The 17,755-nt window shown below is 40.1% G+C and overlaps 1 protein-coding gene across 3 annotated transcripts; it reads right to left on the bottom strand.

Annotated features, from left to right (window-relative positions):
- Window positions 1–1,298: 1,298 nt before the first annotated feature.
- Window positions 1,299–15,295, bottom strand: LOC109998517 (proline-rich protein 5). 3 transcript variants are annotated; one of them, XM_065951575.1, is made up of 10 exons: window positions 15,004–15,295; window positions 10,946–11,035; window positions 8,695–8,868; window positions 7,806–7,886; window positions 6,588–6,694; window positions 5,032–5,123; window positions 4,729–4,869; window positions 2,860–3,004; window positions 2,366–2,653; window positions 1,299–2,166 (listed from the first exon to the last, which is right to left on the bottom strand). In XM_065951575.1, exons 2-10 carry the CDS (start codon window positions 10,969–10,971, stop codon window positions 1,814–1,816), a joined length of 1,407 nt encoding a protein of 468 aa, XP_065807647.1. In that variant the 5' UTR covers window positions 10,972–11,035; window positions 15,004–15,295; the 3' UTR covers window positions 1,299–1,813. The 3 variants fall into 3 exon arrangements, with proteins under 3 accessions (XP_065807647.1, XP_020509081.1, XP_065807646.1); XM_020653425.3 differs by having other exon boundaries at window positions 8,695–8,865; XM_065951574.1 differs by having other exon boundaries at window positions 8,695–8,878; window positions 10,947–11,035.
- Window positions 15,296–17,755: the final 2,460 nt, after the last annotated feature.

Below are 17,755 nucleotides of genomic sequence, written 5' to 3'. Positions count from 1 at the left end.
TTTCTTGTCACCGCTCACAGATTTTTAAAAAATAAAATAATAAAAATTACTAAAATATCAAAGTGTCTCAATGCAATTTGAGCAGAATGAAACTTTAATCATCTCAAAATAATCTCCAGTAAAATCTGCTGAAAATTCTCAGGACTACAGCTGAGGACATCAGGAACGAGAATCCATTGAAAGTTTTTCTGTCACCTCTCAAAGATTTTTCAAAATAAAATTATCAAAATTACTAAAATATCAAAGTGTCTTTTGACACTCTCAAAAACGATACAGTAAAATCTGCTAAAAGAAATTCTCAGGACCAGAGACAGTGACATGAGGAACACATTTTTTTTAGTTAAAATCGTATTCATATTTTACATTTCATATTCAATAACAAGTTGCTGAAACGCGCGGCCGCATTCCTTTTAGGGCGCTCCAAGTGTCCTTGTACAGATGCGCATTATTTTTTAAAGCGGCGGCTGGCTTGACTGGTGTTTCGCAAACGATGGCTCACTTGACCGCAGTCAAACAAATAGGATTAGAGAAGATCCAGGACCCCGATAAAGATGTAGAAAAAAAGAATATAGCCGACCTGTTTCAGGGGTCAGGGGTCAAGTGGCACTTCGTTTCCGATGGTAGGCTAGTCCAACAGGTTCTTCAATCAGCGCACAAACAGCTCTGTGTGTGTGTGTGTGTGTGTGTGTGTGTGTGTGTGTGTGTGTGTGTGTGTGTGTGTGTGTGTGTGTGTGTGTGTGTGTGTGTGTGTGTGTGTTAGCTACTTTAGAATTAACACTGAAACTTTACCTCCCCCTTCCGCCCATCCACAGGTGTTGCTAATGACTTTAAAGGGCTAGTCCGCACTTTCCTCTGCTGGTTCCAGCTTCACTGCGTTTAAGATACTTGCACTTTTAAAAGGACAAACACAAGATGGCAGTGTGTGCCTAAACTCCAATCTGAAATATGTATCTGATATATTTGGCTTGAATCAAAGTTCTGGGGGTTTCATCACAATTTTTAAACATGATAACAGCAGTTATGGTTACTTTTATCCCAAAAGAGACGAGTTAACACAGCTAAATTAGTAAAGACATGAGGAGCTAACATGAAAGCAGAAGAAAAAAATTGAAATGTAGATCACTGATCTCATGAAGATACTGCCTGAAAGCAAACAGGGACTAGAGTTCCCTTTCCTAGAACTAATTTGAATCTCCATTAACATACTACACACAGAAACCTATATTAGGATAGAGGAAAACTACTAAGACATTGTTTTTGAAAAGGAGAAACAGACTTATCTTTAGTGCCAGACCAAGTGCAAAATTCAAATCAATATTTTAATCATCAAATGATAACACAAGTTTGAGTTCAACCAAGGATCATTGGTTAAACTGGAGAGTTTGTTACACAATGAAATGTTAAAAGTGTGAATTTGACAGCTAAAGATATTCAATAGCCCCAGTCTTGAAGAGATACATTACATTACTGAAACATTTTCATTCTTCAACGTGTGCAAATACCTCGAGGATGTGTTTTCATCACCGGCTCAGTGTTTTGTCTAAAAGTGGTCATTCTTAAAAATATATATTTGTATTGCTGAGAGATGAAATCCTGTGTGGTCTAGTTTGATAAGATTGTAGATTGTCAGGTCAGTGCTGATGTTTCCACCTGATGTTTGAACCAGACATAATGAGGTTAGACTTTGGAGGAGTAATCACATCTTGTAGAAAAATAATTCCGTTTAAAGGAATCCCTGATGATCTGGAGTCTTCATAAAACAGCAGGGTGTGAGGAACGTCAGTCACGGCTCAGCATTGAGTGTGTGTATGTGTCACACCACACTCTGCCTGTTGCTGTCGCTGCTGTGTGTCGACCCTACTGAACAGCGGCGTGAGAAGTCCAGGAAGATGCCGTCGTGCTCTGGCTCAGAGTCCAAAGACTCCAGGACGTTGTCTATCATGATCTCTGGACTGGATGCAGGACTGGGACCAGAGCTAGTGTCATGAGCCAGGACTCTGGAGGACGCGGAGGAGTCTGACACCAGCGAGCCTGTGCAGTGAGTGTCCTCAGCTGGGGACGGCTCAGGGAGGATGCAGGGGGAGTAATGCTGGGGCTGGAGAGGGAGGGGACCTGCAGGACTGTCAGAGTCTGTGGGCGGGGGATCCTGGCTGGTGGTCACAGTGTCTGCAGAGAGGATGGAGAAGACTTTTCAGAATTAATCATTACAATGTTAAAAAAGAATGGGATTGACATTCTACGTTTATGTCATAAAAATTTGAAAAGTGATCTTAAGCTATGACCAGACCAGAAATAAAACCCCTTGTGACCTTAAAAGTTGTACCTGTTAATGAATCATTTATTTTCATTACCAGTGTATTTTTACCTGAAAGTGCAGCGGAGGCTCCTGAAGCTGGAGAATGGTTGGCGAGGCTGGATGTGCTGGTGTTATTGGTTGTCGATTCGGCCACAGAGCTTGACTCCTCCAAGCAGGAAGTCATCTCAGAGACTGAGTGTCGTCTGATACTTGTGGGGCCTCCTGTGGAGGAGTCGACGTCGTACTCTACCACAGGGGTCAGCATGGGAACGTTGTAGCTCTTGGAGCGTACCACTGGGTTCTTGGCGGCAGGAGAGTTACCTGGTTTGGAGGGCCAGGAACGCTGTAAACGCTTTTCTGGAGGGAGAAAAGTTGTGTTAAAATTTCAATAACGCAAAAATTAAAAGCACAAGATAACAAAAGAACGTGTGCAAGAAAACAAAGAACAAAAGTGATCTTTGCTCTTCTTATAATCTTATAAAGACACATACACATAGAAGATTGATTCTATTCTACCTGTAATGCCAAGTAATTCTTCCACTCTCTGTAATAGGTGTACATACCTAAAAGGCAGGAGGAGCAGTGCAAATTAGAAGATCCATCTCTGGAATATAAGCCATGAGTCCCGAGGTACGGAGAGACCACCTTCTGAATAAGAGACTCCAGACGAAGGTAGTCATCAGTTACACCCTTAGATTCATGGACTCCCTGCATCACACACACAAAACAAACAAACAAACAAACAAACAAACAAAGAAAAACAATAGTTTGGGTTAGCCAGTACTTTTGTGTGTTTGTTGGACGGTTTCTAGTGGAAACTTTAAAGGCCAGAAAACATGTAAAGAAAAGGAAACAAAGAAAGAAAGAAAGAAAGAAAGAAAGAAAGAAGATTTGTTGTTGTTGCAAAAAGCCGATCTGTGTCTGAATCACAACTACAATATGCCCTAATGCAGATGGTCTTACTTGTTCCAATGGCACAAATGTGTGTTTCTATACTTTCTACAGGAAGCGTAGAGTGTACTTTATGTTTGTGAGTAGATCAGTTGCCAAAAAAAAAAAGCCAACAAAATGAATGATGCCATGGGCTGTAAACGCAGAGCCGTGAAGAAGGGGACACACAAACTGTTCCGTGAAAGAGACGTCTCTGCTTAGACCATTTAAAGACATCAGATAAAAGTGGTTTAGACTTTGAATCAGTTTTTGTCAATTTTACAATTTTCATGCCGACTGTCACACATCTGTGTCCAGATCTTACTCAAAAGTCGTCCTATAAAAAAAGGAAAGATCAATGACATGCAGTTCTCTGAATCACTAAGCCTTTGCATCAAAAGCACAGCTCAGAAACAAACCACATAAGAAGACCCCAGACCTCTGAGAATTGGCGTCACAGAATGAGAGGGAAATCACTAACAGATGAAACAAGAAGTAACAAAACAGAGAGAAAGAAAAGGACAGGAAAATGTTCTTTTACTGTGTCATATTTTACTCTCTACACTTGTGAAGCATCAGATTAGGTAAACCGGAAAGCAGTCCAAAAAAACTCCAAGCTCTCCCATTTGATCATTCATACAATGTTTAAAAACACAATGATGCAGGGATAGAGGAGGGTAAACTATCAGAGCAGCTCTTATTAGTAAAATATGGATGAAAAAGACTTCCAGTATGTGTTTTCTGCATGAGGAGTAAAGAAACACATCCGTTAAGTGAAACATGAACATCTCTCTTCCTGTTTCCATAGAAAATGAAGGTAAGAGACAACTAACTGTCAGCACTCACAAATAACTGCACAGAGATTAAGAAATAAATAAACCTGGGTCACATGATGAACACTATCATTTAACAAATAGGGATCATAAACTGGGTTGATTTCATTGGCTTGTTACTCGCTGTTTCTCACAATCATTTATTTTCTAAATATGTTTGAACTAAACTATATTGTCAAGGGGATATTCAAATGTCTGTGCTTTTGCGCTCTTAGAAAACTAGATCAAGTTCATGTTGCCAAAAAGGTCCGAAAAATGATTCACTTCTGTTTGTGTCTGCATTTCTGAGGAATAGGGGTCTGAAGGAGCAGTGTAAACATGGAGAATTCACACAGACAAACACTGACACAACTATTCAGACACAGGCGGGACGCAGAGGGCACTGAGTGGTCATGGGAAGATTACTCCGCTCTGTGTTCACACTGAGATTACTTCCTGTGAGGTCCCTTTGCAAGAAAAAAAAAGCAGCTCTTTGCTCCTCTTTTCCCCATCTGTTGTCATTTAACCTTCACTACTGGTTTTAAAAGTGTGCGGCTACAAAGAGATAAAGTCAGAGGCTGCCAGAAAAAGAGGTTAAAAAATAAAAGTACAAATAAAGAAAGAGGTCGTGTGTGCGTGTGTGTGTGTGTGTGTGTGTGTGTGTGGGGGGGGGGGGGGGGGGGGGGGTACCTGTAGTATTAGCAGCATCTGTATGATGGAAGGAGGAACTCTGGCTCGGGGTCGAGAAAGAGCCTCGTCCAGTTTCAGGTTGAGGGTGATGATGTTTCTGAAGTGGAGCAGAGCCAGCTGACGCACAGACGGCTCCTTTCCCTGGACACACACACACACACACACACACACACACAACACACACACACACACACACACACACACACACACACACACACACACACACACACACACACACACAGCGTTGTCAACACACAGCTTTGTAAGGAGAATCTAAGGATGTGCATTGCTCAGTGTGTGTACCTGCACAGGATAAAAGATGGCTTGCAGCATTGACAGAACATCACAGAAGAAGAAGTTCCATGTGTCAGCCAGGGAGTCTAAAAGCTTCTGACCTTTAATGAAAAAAGAGAACAACATATAAGAAAAGATCCAAAGGATCAAATAGATTACAGCGTCAAAGGACAAAAAGTCAGCAAGATATAATGAGATGAAAGGTTTTAGAAAAATCTCAGTGTTGGAATTAAAAAATGTTTTTATCAGAGATCTTTAATGTGATTTGTAATCATAGCAAAAGTTTTAACATTTTAACGACATGTTAATGTTACACATTGTGTTGATACAGCCTGTTACTTATAAAGTAAAATCTCTATGAATAAAACATTATCAACAGAAGAATACTAGTTTCCTTGTTCTCTGTCTCACATGAAACACAGACTTATGCTACATGTCACAAACTTCATAGGTCATTTTAGTTCTGAGAATGACCAGATGTCGTTGAATTTTCACATTTTGCAACGTGGGTTTGCAGAGACTTAAAAACTCTGCAGTGGTTTGTCTTATCTTAACTTGCTCTCTAACTGTGGTTTAATTGACGTAAGGGAACACTTCCTGTCTGGTTGCTGTTTTTGTGTCAGTGTGAGTTCTCCATTTCAAAAGTGTCTTAAATAAAGGTCACACATGAGCCACAACAGAGAGCTGATTGATTTCAGTTTCTTGTTCTAACCTTCTCACTGGCTCGCTGTAACTCTGTGTTTATGTGTGGGGAGATAAAGCCAGCTAAGACTTATAGTACAAGGGTTAACTTTGCATCTGATATCTTGGTCAATTATTCTTTTTTCCTGCTACACCTTTGGTTTTTGTCACATTGAGATAAAAAAAAGACTAAACAATCATCTTTAAACTTTTCCTGAAATGACTCACTGGCACTGTGAACACTCCTCATAAAGGGCCTAAGGCTGTTAACTAATCTTATTTTAATTTGTTCTAGAACTGTTTAGCCTTTAGTCGTTTATATCTGATTCATTATGTTTTTTATTGTGCACATTGTATGTTATGCGTTACATGTCTTGTGTCATGTTTTATTTTATGTAAGTTGCACCGAGCAAATTTCCCCCTGGGGACAATAAACTATATCTGATATAATCTCAAACTGATTGTTACTGTTATACGGGTACAAGAAAATGTCGACATCATTGTTTTGAATCACATATTTTATTGCAGGATTTAGCTTTCTTGGGAATCTCCTATTCCACCATCTAACACTTAAATATCATGTTTCTGTAAAAGTGAGAAAATAAATAATATTTCTCATCAAGTTCATCAAGTGCACCTTTAAGATTGAACATTTTTTTTACCCTTTTAAGACGAGTAATGAAAATATTCCTGTGCACAATTTCTGTCAATTGTCTGAATTTATAATTTTCTATTCATTATCATTGTGCTATCCTTTTGTTTAGTGCTAACTAGTGATCTCCACATTTATCTAGAAGATGTACATTCTGCATTCCTCGTCTCCTGGTTGGTTGTTTGTCTATGCAATTTGTCATTTTAGCATTCATGTGAGTGTTTGTGTGTACCTTCATAGAAGCGGATCTTGTCTCTCAGTATTACCATCCCCTTAGTGAGCAGCTGGTTCTGAAGGTACTCTGTGAAGAAGGAGCCCAGCTCTGTCTTCAGCAGCTGCCTGTAAAAAAGATGAGTAACATGAGCTTCTAGTCCTCTGACTGCTCAAAGCTGCTTTGATTATACATGTCACACTGAACCATTCACACAATGAGGGCAGAGACTGCTACTGAACACAGAGTGTCCAACTGCCCATCTGCACTTTTTTATTCACACGCTGCTTGCATAGCAGCAGGAGCAATTTGGGGTTCAGTGACTTGCCCAAGGACACCTCAACATGTGGCTGCAGGAGCTGGGGATCAAACCCCCAACCTGCCAGCTGAGAGACGACCAACTCTACCACCAAGGTCTCATGAGTACTTCTGAATAAATTCATACTGTAGGCTGTCACTTACACAGGCAAAGCACACACTCTCCTAGTAATACCTCACAAACATGAAACACAACTAATGAGTTCTCAAACACCGATGGGCTGCTGTGTTTGAACAGCAGCAGACTCAGGAAATGAGAAAGATGTTGTTCCAAAAATAAGAATCAGATTAGTAGGAAATAAATTAACTTGTGTATGTGGAAAAGAAAAGACCACCGTAGCAACAGTAACATAGAATAATATATTTTTATGAAGCCTTTTGGTCATGAGCCCTTGTGTGCTGTTTCAATTGAATACACTCCAGGCCATGTTACACTCTTTGGGACTATCTTTGTAATGTGTGTGCATGTATGTACAATAAATGTCTGTGCCATATTTACTGTACATAACTGGAGCCAGTTTTGACAGTACTGTCTAAACTGCCCTCAGCTACACTACAATTACACACAGCAGTGTTTCCTCTGTAAACTCAACCTATCTTCTTCTAATTACAGAATCCTTAAAGTGTTTTTGATTTGGTGGACAGTAAACTGTCAAGAACTTTTACTTGGAAAGTGTCAAGGTTTCATGCTGCAGCCTAAATATGGCAAGTCGAAGCTGCCTTTTGGCTTATATTGGGCCCAGAGTACCTCTGCTTTAAATTAAACCCAACGCTACAGCAAGGGAGGGAAATTACAGGAGAAAACACTATAATTGAGTCTGGTCCTAAAATACAAACCAGCTCAAGCACACCATTTGACACTGGTGTTTCTTATGGTCAGCAAGAGAGAAAAAAACAAACAAATAAAACAAGCGAGCTAACCTGACACCTTCATTCAGAGTGTAGAGTTCATTTTCCCCAAGATCCTTCTTCTGGAAAACTGATATCACTGCGTTGTGGATACTGAGAATACAAACACACGACAGGGTTTAGTGTGCAAACATTGATCCTTTATATTGAGATATATATAGTGGATTGTTTGGGTCTTTTTAATATACACAAATCTCTGCTCATATGAGAAAATATCTCAGATCAAAGCATCCACCCAGAGAGAGCTGGACTGACAGATGTCATATCATTTTCTTCTTTGGGCTGTCCAGGTTTGTCAGCTTGAGTTTTTGTAGTTCACTGACGTCAAGTCATATGATTTCAAGATTTAAAAAAAAACATATGCAAACTTGGTAAAAGCCATAACATAGAGAGTCGAAAGAATTTAAAAGACAACAAACACAAGAAAGAAAAAAAGATATAGACGCCATAAAGGGTCAGGAGGGGACTGGACTTGTTTCAAAGAGAGTTCTTCTTCTTTCTGCTCTTTGCATGTCTCGTGTAACATAAGGCTCAAACGCTGTAAATATAACCAGGAAAACAAGAGACAAGACCGGAGAAGAAAGGGATCTATGATGCAGAAGGAGACTGAAAGAGGAGTGAGGGATGGAGATAAAACGAGACGGTGATGGACCCTGAGGGAAAAGAGACAAAAAGACATGATGTCCATGAATGTGAGGTAAAAAAAAAAGGTTTGTATTTATAGCATAACTAACTCCACCAACAGAGCCTTCTCCTTGTGATTTATTAAAAGATGGAACTGCCAGAGAAAGAAGGCACACACTAACAAACATGTCCCAATGTGTGTAAACATACAAACGTACAGTTTTGAGGAATGCATGCATGACAATAACAAATGAACCTCAATCTTTCCCACACTGACCCGTTCCAGGTGGCGTTGGCTCCGGCCCTTCTCTGCTGGGTCCCTTTGTCCCTGCTGCACTCCTCTGCTAGTCCTCCCTTATCCCCTCCTCCACCTCCTGAGGTTTTCGCCTGCGAGAGGTCAGTGAGGCTGGAGGATGAGCCGCCTCCCAACCTCAGCTTACTGTGGAGGCTCCTCGAAATCCAAAAGACAGAAAGATAAGAATAACATAAATATGCACAAACAGTGATTCCATGTGGCTTCGGGTGATAATCGTGGAGCCAAGTCCAAATCTCCTTCTCAAAAACTTCGACAAAACTTACAACCGGCAGGAAAATAGATTTTTAAGGCTGAAAACAGTCACATTTATTGATAGGTGCTTTGACTGTCTGCTGTGACAAAGGTCTTAATCAATCAGGTGGTAAGGTTTATTAGCCATCTGTTATGTTTGTAAGATAGAAAGACATCAATGAGTACTAAGAGAGTGATCAAAAGGAGGGAAAAAACAGTCTGCCTCAAAGATAAATTCATTTTTATGGAATGATAGGGAAGAAATCAAATTGGAAGAAAGTATGAAAAAGTATGATAAAGGCAGAATGAGGAGAAATGGAGATATGAAGGTTCCTTACAAACACTGTAAAAAGTATTTAAAAAGTGCAAAATACAACAGAAAAAAAAGAGAGTGATGGAGAATTGCGTAAACTTGGACAGAGGAAAAGGTGGATTAAATAAACAAATATCAGGAGGGAGTTCAGTTGAAGAAGTAAAAGGCAGAGTTTATAATCTCAAACCTTTGTCATCTGTAGAATAAACTGTATGATGATTTTGTTTAGTTGGTGTTATTTGTATGTGTACTTCTAAATGATTTCAAAGAAACTAGCAATGTCTGTAACTACTGAACGTAAACAACACATCTCTCAAACACACTTTCATTTTGTGTACTTACTCTAGTAACTGAAAAGGTACCACATATCCCCACTCCATGAGTGTGTGAGTGACACACTGACTGAGAGAACGAGACTTTGAGTGAAGCTTTTAGGGAGGAGTGTCTGTACCTCAAACTTTCAGATCAGTTCAATTTTCCTTCTTTACCTCGTTTCCTTATTTCTTACTTCCATCTTATCTGTTCTTTTTCTTCACTTCTCTTTTCTGTCTTGCTCCTTTTGCCAGTCCGTGCCAACCGGTGACCATGTGACCCTGTGAGCTTTTGTGCCAGGCGAACAAAGGAACCCTTTGAGGTTCAAGAGCTGCCAGGAGGGAGGGGAAGGATTTAAAGGTGACACACATTTCACTTCCTCGTCTTGTCTTTCTGTTTGTGTGGAGCCAAGGACAGATAAAAGATGTATTCATGCTGCTATCCCTTGTTAGGTTTTTTTTGTCATTATTCCCACTGCTTTTTTTTTCTTGTTTCTTTGCCATTTTTTGTGTAATTTTGAACTTTTCTTACTAGTTTTTAAAATATTAGTAAAGATTCAAGCCCAGTGAATGGTGTTAATGTCATTTCATCTTCATGAATTGAAATGAATTCAGACACAAAAAGCAGAAGAACGAGACAAAGAGAAGCTGAAAGAAGGCTATAGAGTGGGGAAAAGACAAAAAGGGAGAGATTGACAGTTAGAGGTTATTAGGAGAGAGGAGAGAAGGAGTGTTCCAGTGTGTGTGCATGTGTGTGTTTAGGTCCGTCAACCTGGATCTTAATTCAACTCCATATTTATAGGTCAGTGTGAGAAACAGGAGCCCTGGGCTCAAACGCACACACCTGGAGACACACACACACACACACTCATACACACTTCATGGGTCAAAGTGAGGATGACTTTCAAAATTCTCCCTGAAAAGAAGCAGTCAAAAGCTTCTCGAAAATAAAAAAACAGAAGAAAGAAGAAAAGAGGGACGCAGAATAAAAAGGAAATAAATCAAATGATATCGAGACAAAAAGGTGATGGCAAAAAGAAACATTAGTGTGAGTTAATGGACAATGATGTAGCACAGAAGAGAGACACTTTTCGTTCTTGGCCCTGAAACAACAGGAAGAGTTGTGAGAAAAATTTCTGCAGACTAATTACTAAACAAAGAAGGATAAGGGGGATGTTTGCATGAATGAAAGAATGAATGAGGTCATTGAGGAATGTGTGTGAGTGTATGTGTGTGCTTTTCTACTTTCATCTACCTTTTTGTGTTTCCCAAAGGACGGGGGACAAAGAGAGAAAAAGGGGAAAAGAAAAAGTGTTGGAGCTGCAGGGAAACTGTGCCCTCTGAAGTGGGTTTTTACCTCCTAAACGAACCCTCTCGTTCCATGCTTGCCTTGACACACAGCTGCGACCTAGCAACCGCTCTGCAACCAGATCTTCTGAATCAGCATCTGAACAAGGAAACAAGGAGAAAATGATCACTTGATGTCACAAACTTCATGGACTGAGCTGATTTTCTATCTTAAACCCAACCCACGTTTCATGGAATATATCTTGACATGTCACAGCAGGAAAAGCAGGAAAAGCACAGGTGGAAACACAAAATAAACACGGCTGATTTTGATTTAACTGCTTCACTTTCAGGGGCATGCCAGCTTATTTTGGCTCTGGCATGACACTTACTGGAACACTTGATTGAAACAGAGTCATGCTTATGTTATTAGGTACCACTGTTTTGTTCCTGCTTTGACTGTCTGCTGTGACAAATGTCTCAATCAATCAATCTAAGACCCAACATTTATCCACCATGAGCACAGCACAAAGCAACATTTAGCAAAGTTACAGTGGCAAGGAAAACTTTCTTTCATGGCTGCTTCCCAACATTCTTCCATTATATTCAGAATTCATGAAAGGGTTTAGTATCTCCTAATATATATGTACATATTTGCATTTTGTAGTATGAAGTGTGCATCCTCTCGCAACTTCTTCTGACCACAGTTCCTCGAAGCACCAGACGACATGTCATATTGTGAAACTAATACTGTTCCATTCTACAGTCAAGTGAAAGCATTTCAAAGTCACAACAGCAGAGAGGATGCAAGGCCATTAAAAGGTTCTGGAAAAACAGGCTCCAGTGAAGGTATGACGACATATAAATAATCTCTCCAAGCTTTGTGTGTTGTTTTCAAGGGCATCTACAGTCTAGTAAAAAGAAAAGTGTAAGCAGTTAGGAATGCAGAACATGATGTTTATTAACTTTAATAGTTAACCTTGATATAGCTGGAGAAAATCATCAAATTACTCATTTAAAAGACAAATGAAAAAGTACAGTCTGGATTAGAGATACTCTAAATCAGGGGTCTCCAACAGATAGGTTTACAGTAGCTCGCCTATAGGTTGACCGACTGTGTTAAAAATAAAAATCTGACGACGGTAAATGCACCTCTTCCCACTATTCATATATTTGGCCCATAAAAAACAAGTGTGAAGTGCTAATGTTTTCTTGGACATTCATATGAATTTAACTCAGCAGATGTGAGCTATGTAAATAAATGCAAGCGATTTGATGCAAGTAGCCCTTGGCCACTTTCATTTTTTCAAAGTAGCTCTCAGATGAAGAAAGGTTGGAGACCCCTGCTCTAAATTATACAAATTTAAGTGTACAAGTAAATCCACAAACACACCTGATTATCAGTCCCAAAATGTACTGACCTTTAAAAGACACTTAATCCTCTGAACTTTGTGTCCCCTCCCCCATTCGAGACTCTTACGTTTCTGAAAAGTTAGGACATTAAAACTGTCTCTAACCTGGAAATCATCAGTCCAAATCCTTAAAACACCACACACGGGGTAGTCTCTATGGCTCTTACACTCGTTTAGGTTAGGGCGGTTTCAAATCAGCTTCCTGGCGTAAGTAAGTCATATGTATAGGTGTGTCTAGCTTTACAGCGTGGTGCTGGTTCCTGTGCTGCATCATGTCGCCTGTGCTTTTTGTGTTGTTCATCAGTCTCTTTCAATATTTGCACACTGTTTACCTCACCTCATGTTTACACTCCCGCTTTGAGACAAGAAGGTTCATAATCTGCCAGGAAAATGAGCCTTTTGGCAACCTCTGGCATAATAACAGAGATGTTTATTAATATGCACTGTCCCTGTAAATAATAATAGAATAGATAAATAAATACACGTCTGGATTCTTCAGCTATCAGCTACTGGATTCTCATCTTCAGCTACTAACGTCGAACAAGTGAAGCCAAAATCAGTGTGTATAATTACAGGCACTATTTAAACAATAAAGGCATAATATAGACAAATACAAGGAGATGTAATGTGTTCCAGGGCTGAGTCAGACATGCATACACTCACATACAGACAGACAGACAGGCAGACAGACAGACAGGTGTCTCTACTCACAGCAGTCTAGCTAACAAGACAGTATTATAATCTAATTACAGTAGAGTGGTAGAGACAGACATTTGATACAGCATGAACTCAAATGCCCCTACTCACTCACCCCCTCACTCACCCCCTCACTCACTCCCTCACTCACTCCCTCACTTACACATACTCACCAAATTCTAACACACAGATAGAGTACCATATAATACATATAAAACCTGCCTGTCATGTTTATATCTTAGTGTTAATAAAAAAAAAAACAGTTTTGCTTTTTGCCCCATCGCTTGATGACAATGATACAATCTGCAAGCTTGACGATTAAATAACTTCATAGCTTGTAGAGATGGTTTTGGTTGCTTGACAGAAAAGCATGCATGCATTGCAGTCATAACTCAGCTCAGTTTTACTTTGATATTTGGAATAAACTGGGCTTGGGTATGGTGACCCCGGTGAAGTTGAGGTCATGATGAGGGTCACTGAAGTCAGTTTTGTTCAGGAGTTACTTTCTGGAATTCTATTTGTTCCTATATGCATTACAATCTAAGAACCTATTGGCTCTCCTCGAGCAATAATTTAGCCCCTGAGAGCTGTGGCCAATTTTTGGGGCTTCCAGCGTAGCCAGCAGTAATTCAGATAAGTGTTAGAGGAAAACCAGACTAAGTCTTTACTTTCCATATACTGGCTATTGGTAACAGTCTGATTAGCAACTTGAGACGCATGAATTGAGTTGGAGTGAAGAAACATCGTCCACCACTGGTTTTGTGCAGCTGCATGCAGATTTCTGTTCATATTGATGAACAAAATGCTATTGTCGTCAGAAGAAAACAGATGGGTTCCTGCATTGCATGATTACAACTGATTCACATGCATTATCAGCCCAACCTGCTGCTCCTTATTGGCTTAAACTGCATTCCCTATTGTTCTATTTATTGATTTGTTACTATCTAGTGTAGTTATTTCTCTGGGAAGCACATTTGCTTTGAACATACAGAAGGCATTGATTTGAGTCTTCTGTTAAATAAGGAATCTGTATTCAGAGAATAAGTCGAGATGAACGCAGCACAGAAAGGCACCACTTTCAAGAAAAATTGATGAAAACGTTTAAGAAAATGACAGCCATACCTCTGCTGAATCACACTTGGGATTTCCCTTAGTTTGAATGACATAGTGTACCCTAGCTGACTCTGTATTCTGCAAGACTGACTGAATATCTCTGATCTAAATGATTGCCACTTTTCAGTTTGGTTTGAGGGCTTTAGTTTCATGGATCATAGTTATGAGAACTCAGCCTCTGGACATACATTCATGAGTGAGCAAAACAAATTAAACCGAGCTCCCACTCAAATATCCTGACTTCTCTGAATTTAAAGCCTCCTCCTCCTCCTCTTCCTCCTCCGCCTCTCTCAGCAGCAGACAGTTTACATTGTAAGTAGATATCAGAGACTCCACTGCTGAAAATTAACACCCATAATCTCCCCTCAAGTGGAACACACAACACACACAGCATATTGCAGACTGGCAAAGCAACAGGGCAATTACTACCCTGCGCCAGACAAGTGCTAAAGTAAGAGTGTGCAGCTTCTTGCAGCAGGTTTTTCTGCTCTACCAGCCTCTGGCACCAAACCAAACCACAAGTTGGAGGTCCTGCTGCATAAATCATTGGTGTCGGTTTTAAAGAGCTAACCAACACTGACAACAGTCTTCAAATCTACCTCTTGTCAACCCGAGGGCAGCTAGTGAGAACATTTGAACTTTGAACATGTGCAACATACTAAAATCCTAAAGAATAGTGCATGATAGATTTAAAAAAAAAAAATCAATAACTTGTTAAAGGAGAATTTCCCTAACTACAAAACGGAGCCCAATTAGTTAAATTTGAAGGAGCAGAAGTTTAAAAAAATATGAGATGAAATTCACAATGGTTAAATAGTTATACTTCATGTCAGTTATCATAAAACAGGTCAAAATGTCAGTTACTTTAAAACACAGTTTTACGTTGTCTTCGTAAATTAATACTCACTTTTTCAGAGGTCTTCCACAATCCCTTTAAAAACAAGTGTTCTCGTTGTACTTCAGCAAAACGTCAAAAATAACTCATGTATCTCTCTGAAAACAGGTTTGCAATTCGCCAGCAAAACAGTCCACCTTCGAATCAGTCCACCTTCAAATCAGTCCACCTTCAAATCAGTCCACCTTCAGTTCTTCAACGCAGATAGCAGCGCGTGAGGAGTGCGCACGTTCTCCTGAAAAGATCCCGGGCCGCGTGAGCCGCTGTGAGCCTCTGCGGCCGTCAGAGACAGAGAGAGGGAGGAAGTGAGAAACGGTAGAGAGAGAGAGAGAGAGAGAGAGGGAGAGAGAGAGAGAGAGAGAGAGAGAGAGAGAGAGAGGGAGAGAGAGAGGCTGTGAATGTCTGACAGATGACGGTGTGTGTGTGGGTGTGTGCACGAGGCTGCATGAGTGTTTTGTGTGCAGGGGTGCAGGGGTCGGCGGGTTATACATTTAGCCTATGGAAAGTGTTTGTGGGTGAGTAGGCTGTGTGTGTGTGTGTGTGTGTGTGTGTGTGTGTGTGTGTGTGTGTGTGTGTGTGTGTGTGTGTGTGTGTGTGTGTGGAATGGATATGGAAACTCATAACAGTTCAAAAGATGGATAGAAAGAAAAAGTTAAATTCTTTTTCCCTGGTTCTTTATTTCAGTTCATGTGCTATGCTTCTATTGTTTACTTTTTACATACAGCAGCACCTAAAGCCAGTGGTGAAAACAAACTAGCCTACAGTCACTTAACAACTAAAGTACAGTTTTTGTGCTATTGGATACCTCAATTTTGCTACTGAGGTAGGCTAGATACTTTCAATGTGTGTTGGCAAAGCTGTTATGGGACAATGATGAGTGGGCCACTTCTGTGATTGTACCACTGCACTAAATTATAAATCAATCAATATATTTTCTTTCATTGCAAAAGTTATCTCGGGATAAATAGAGAAGGTCTAAACTACTCTTGTTTTTTTGCATGAAGATAATATGATCAAACAGAAAATACATTTTTGGTCAACTATTCCCAATCTAGCAGTGAAGGATGTAGCTTTCATGCACGACTAGTTACAAATGGATATAAGGTAAGGGCCTATCTATCTGCTGAGGCTGAAAATGCTGCTTTGACTAAAGGATTATCTTAAATTCTCTCAAATTTGTCCAATAACCTTCAATAATTGCCTAAATCTGCTCGTGATACATCCTCTGTAGACCATGAATTATTATTTTTTTAAACCCTGAACACTAACACACTTAAACAGCTGTTGAAATATTTTACTCTGGGTCGAAGAAAAGAAAGAAATGATCCCTGCCTGTTGCCTGTATGTGACTTTTTGGTTTCAATTAGCTGCAGCTTTATCAGCAGCTTGAAAACATTTGGCGTCTTAGCGTCAGCAGATCTGACTCCTCTATGTTTAATTCATAGTGAAATAATTCATAGGCATACCAGTACAACAGCAGCCCACACCCCGGACGTAACACTGAGTGCTTTTACTACGGCCAGAGGAGGCAACTCAGCAGCTACACACACAAGCTGCTGTGTGTGTGTGTGTGTGTGTGTGTGTGTGTGTGTGTGTGTGTGTGTGTATCTAAATCTGTGTCTTTTCCTTTCCGAGCCAACTTACATTGACTGCACACAATTATTCAATGCTCAGATCACTGCATTCATCACAGAGCTCAGTGTGCCACTTCAGACAAGCTGCACTCTGTCTGCACGCACATGAAACTGTGACTGATAGTGCAGCACAAAAAGACACACACACACACACACACACACACACACACACACACACACACACACACACACACACACACACACACACACACGACACTGCGCACTGCCCCTCCCACTGTAATAAGGCAGGTTTATAATAGTAAAGTCTACAGTCAAGGCTAGATCATATCTGAAAAATTCTCAGGGTCATTAAACAACCACACGTACACAAACAAACACAAAGGAACACCTGGAAAAATACAGTTCCCATGGGTTCCCCAATCACCTAACATTATATAAACAGAGTCTAACTGATGGTCTGCACACGCACAAACACACACTCTGTATTTTGGCATGTAATGATAACAGGCATGCTGACAAAAAGAAAAAAAACACATCTTTCATGCAGATTGACAAACAACACTTCTCATATCAATCTGTTGCTTGACTCTGACTGAGGATATGTGCTCTCTCTCTGTGTGTGTGTGTGTGTGTGTGTGTGTGTGTGTGTGTGTGTGTGTGTGTGTGTGTGTGTGTGTGAGATCAGCCACATGAGACCACCACAAAACCTGCAGTAAATGAGTGATCTGAGGTTTTCTTGCAGTTAGCGAGTGTTTATTGAGAGACATTTTCTCGCTCTTGTGACTTCAAGAGAAACCATACTTCTTACAACTAATGTGTGTGTGTGTGTGTGTGTGTGTGTGTGTGTGTGTGTGTGTGTGTAGGTATAAGTGTGTATTGTGTAACCAGGAAATACAGGATGAACCTACATTCCTTCTCTAACTGAACTTGATCATCATTAGAAATTAGAAATGCACAATTTATGCCTGAGGGAACATGTGGCTGTTACAGTTGCTCTTTCACTCAATCGTAAAAGCAGGAATATTAATAGAATATGCCAATGATGATTTGCTGATACACAACGTTTTTGTTAGTGTTTTTGAGGTACTTATTAATATAGTATCAGTGATTTACTTGATTGTATGAACTAACCTGTTTGTGCACAGTCCACTCCTTATTAAACTTTAAAG

This window comes from Labrus bergylta, chromosome 23 (assembly GCF_963930695.1).
Source record: "Labrus bergylta chromosome 23, fLabBer1.1, whole genome shotgun sequence".
Lineage (NCBI taxonomy): Eukaryota > Metazoa > Chordata > Actinopteri > Labriformes > Labridae > Labrus > Labrus bergylta.
This window is presented reverse-complemented; position numbering and strand designations above follow the sequence as displayed.

Excerpts from the sequence above, each read along its gene's own strand:
- LOC109998517 (XM_065951574.1), bottom strand. The coding sequence starts at position 10,971 with ATGGAACGAGAGGGTTCGTTTAGGA. Across the intron at positions 8,879-10,946 it reads ACGAGAGGGTTCGTTTAGGA|GGATTTCGAGGAGCCTCCAC; the intron begins GGTAAAAACCCA and ends TTTCTGTCTTTT. Across the intron at positions 3,005-4,728 it reads AGATGCTGCTAATACTACAG|GGAGTCCATGAATCTAAGGG; the intron begins GTACCCCCCCCC and ends TGTGTGATGCAG.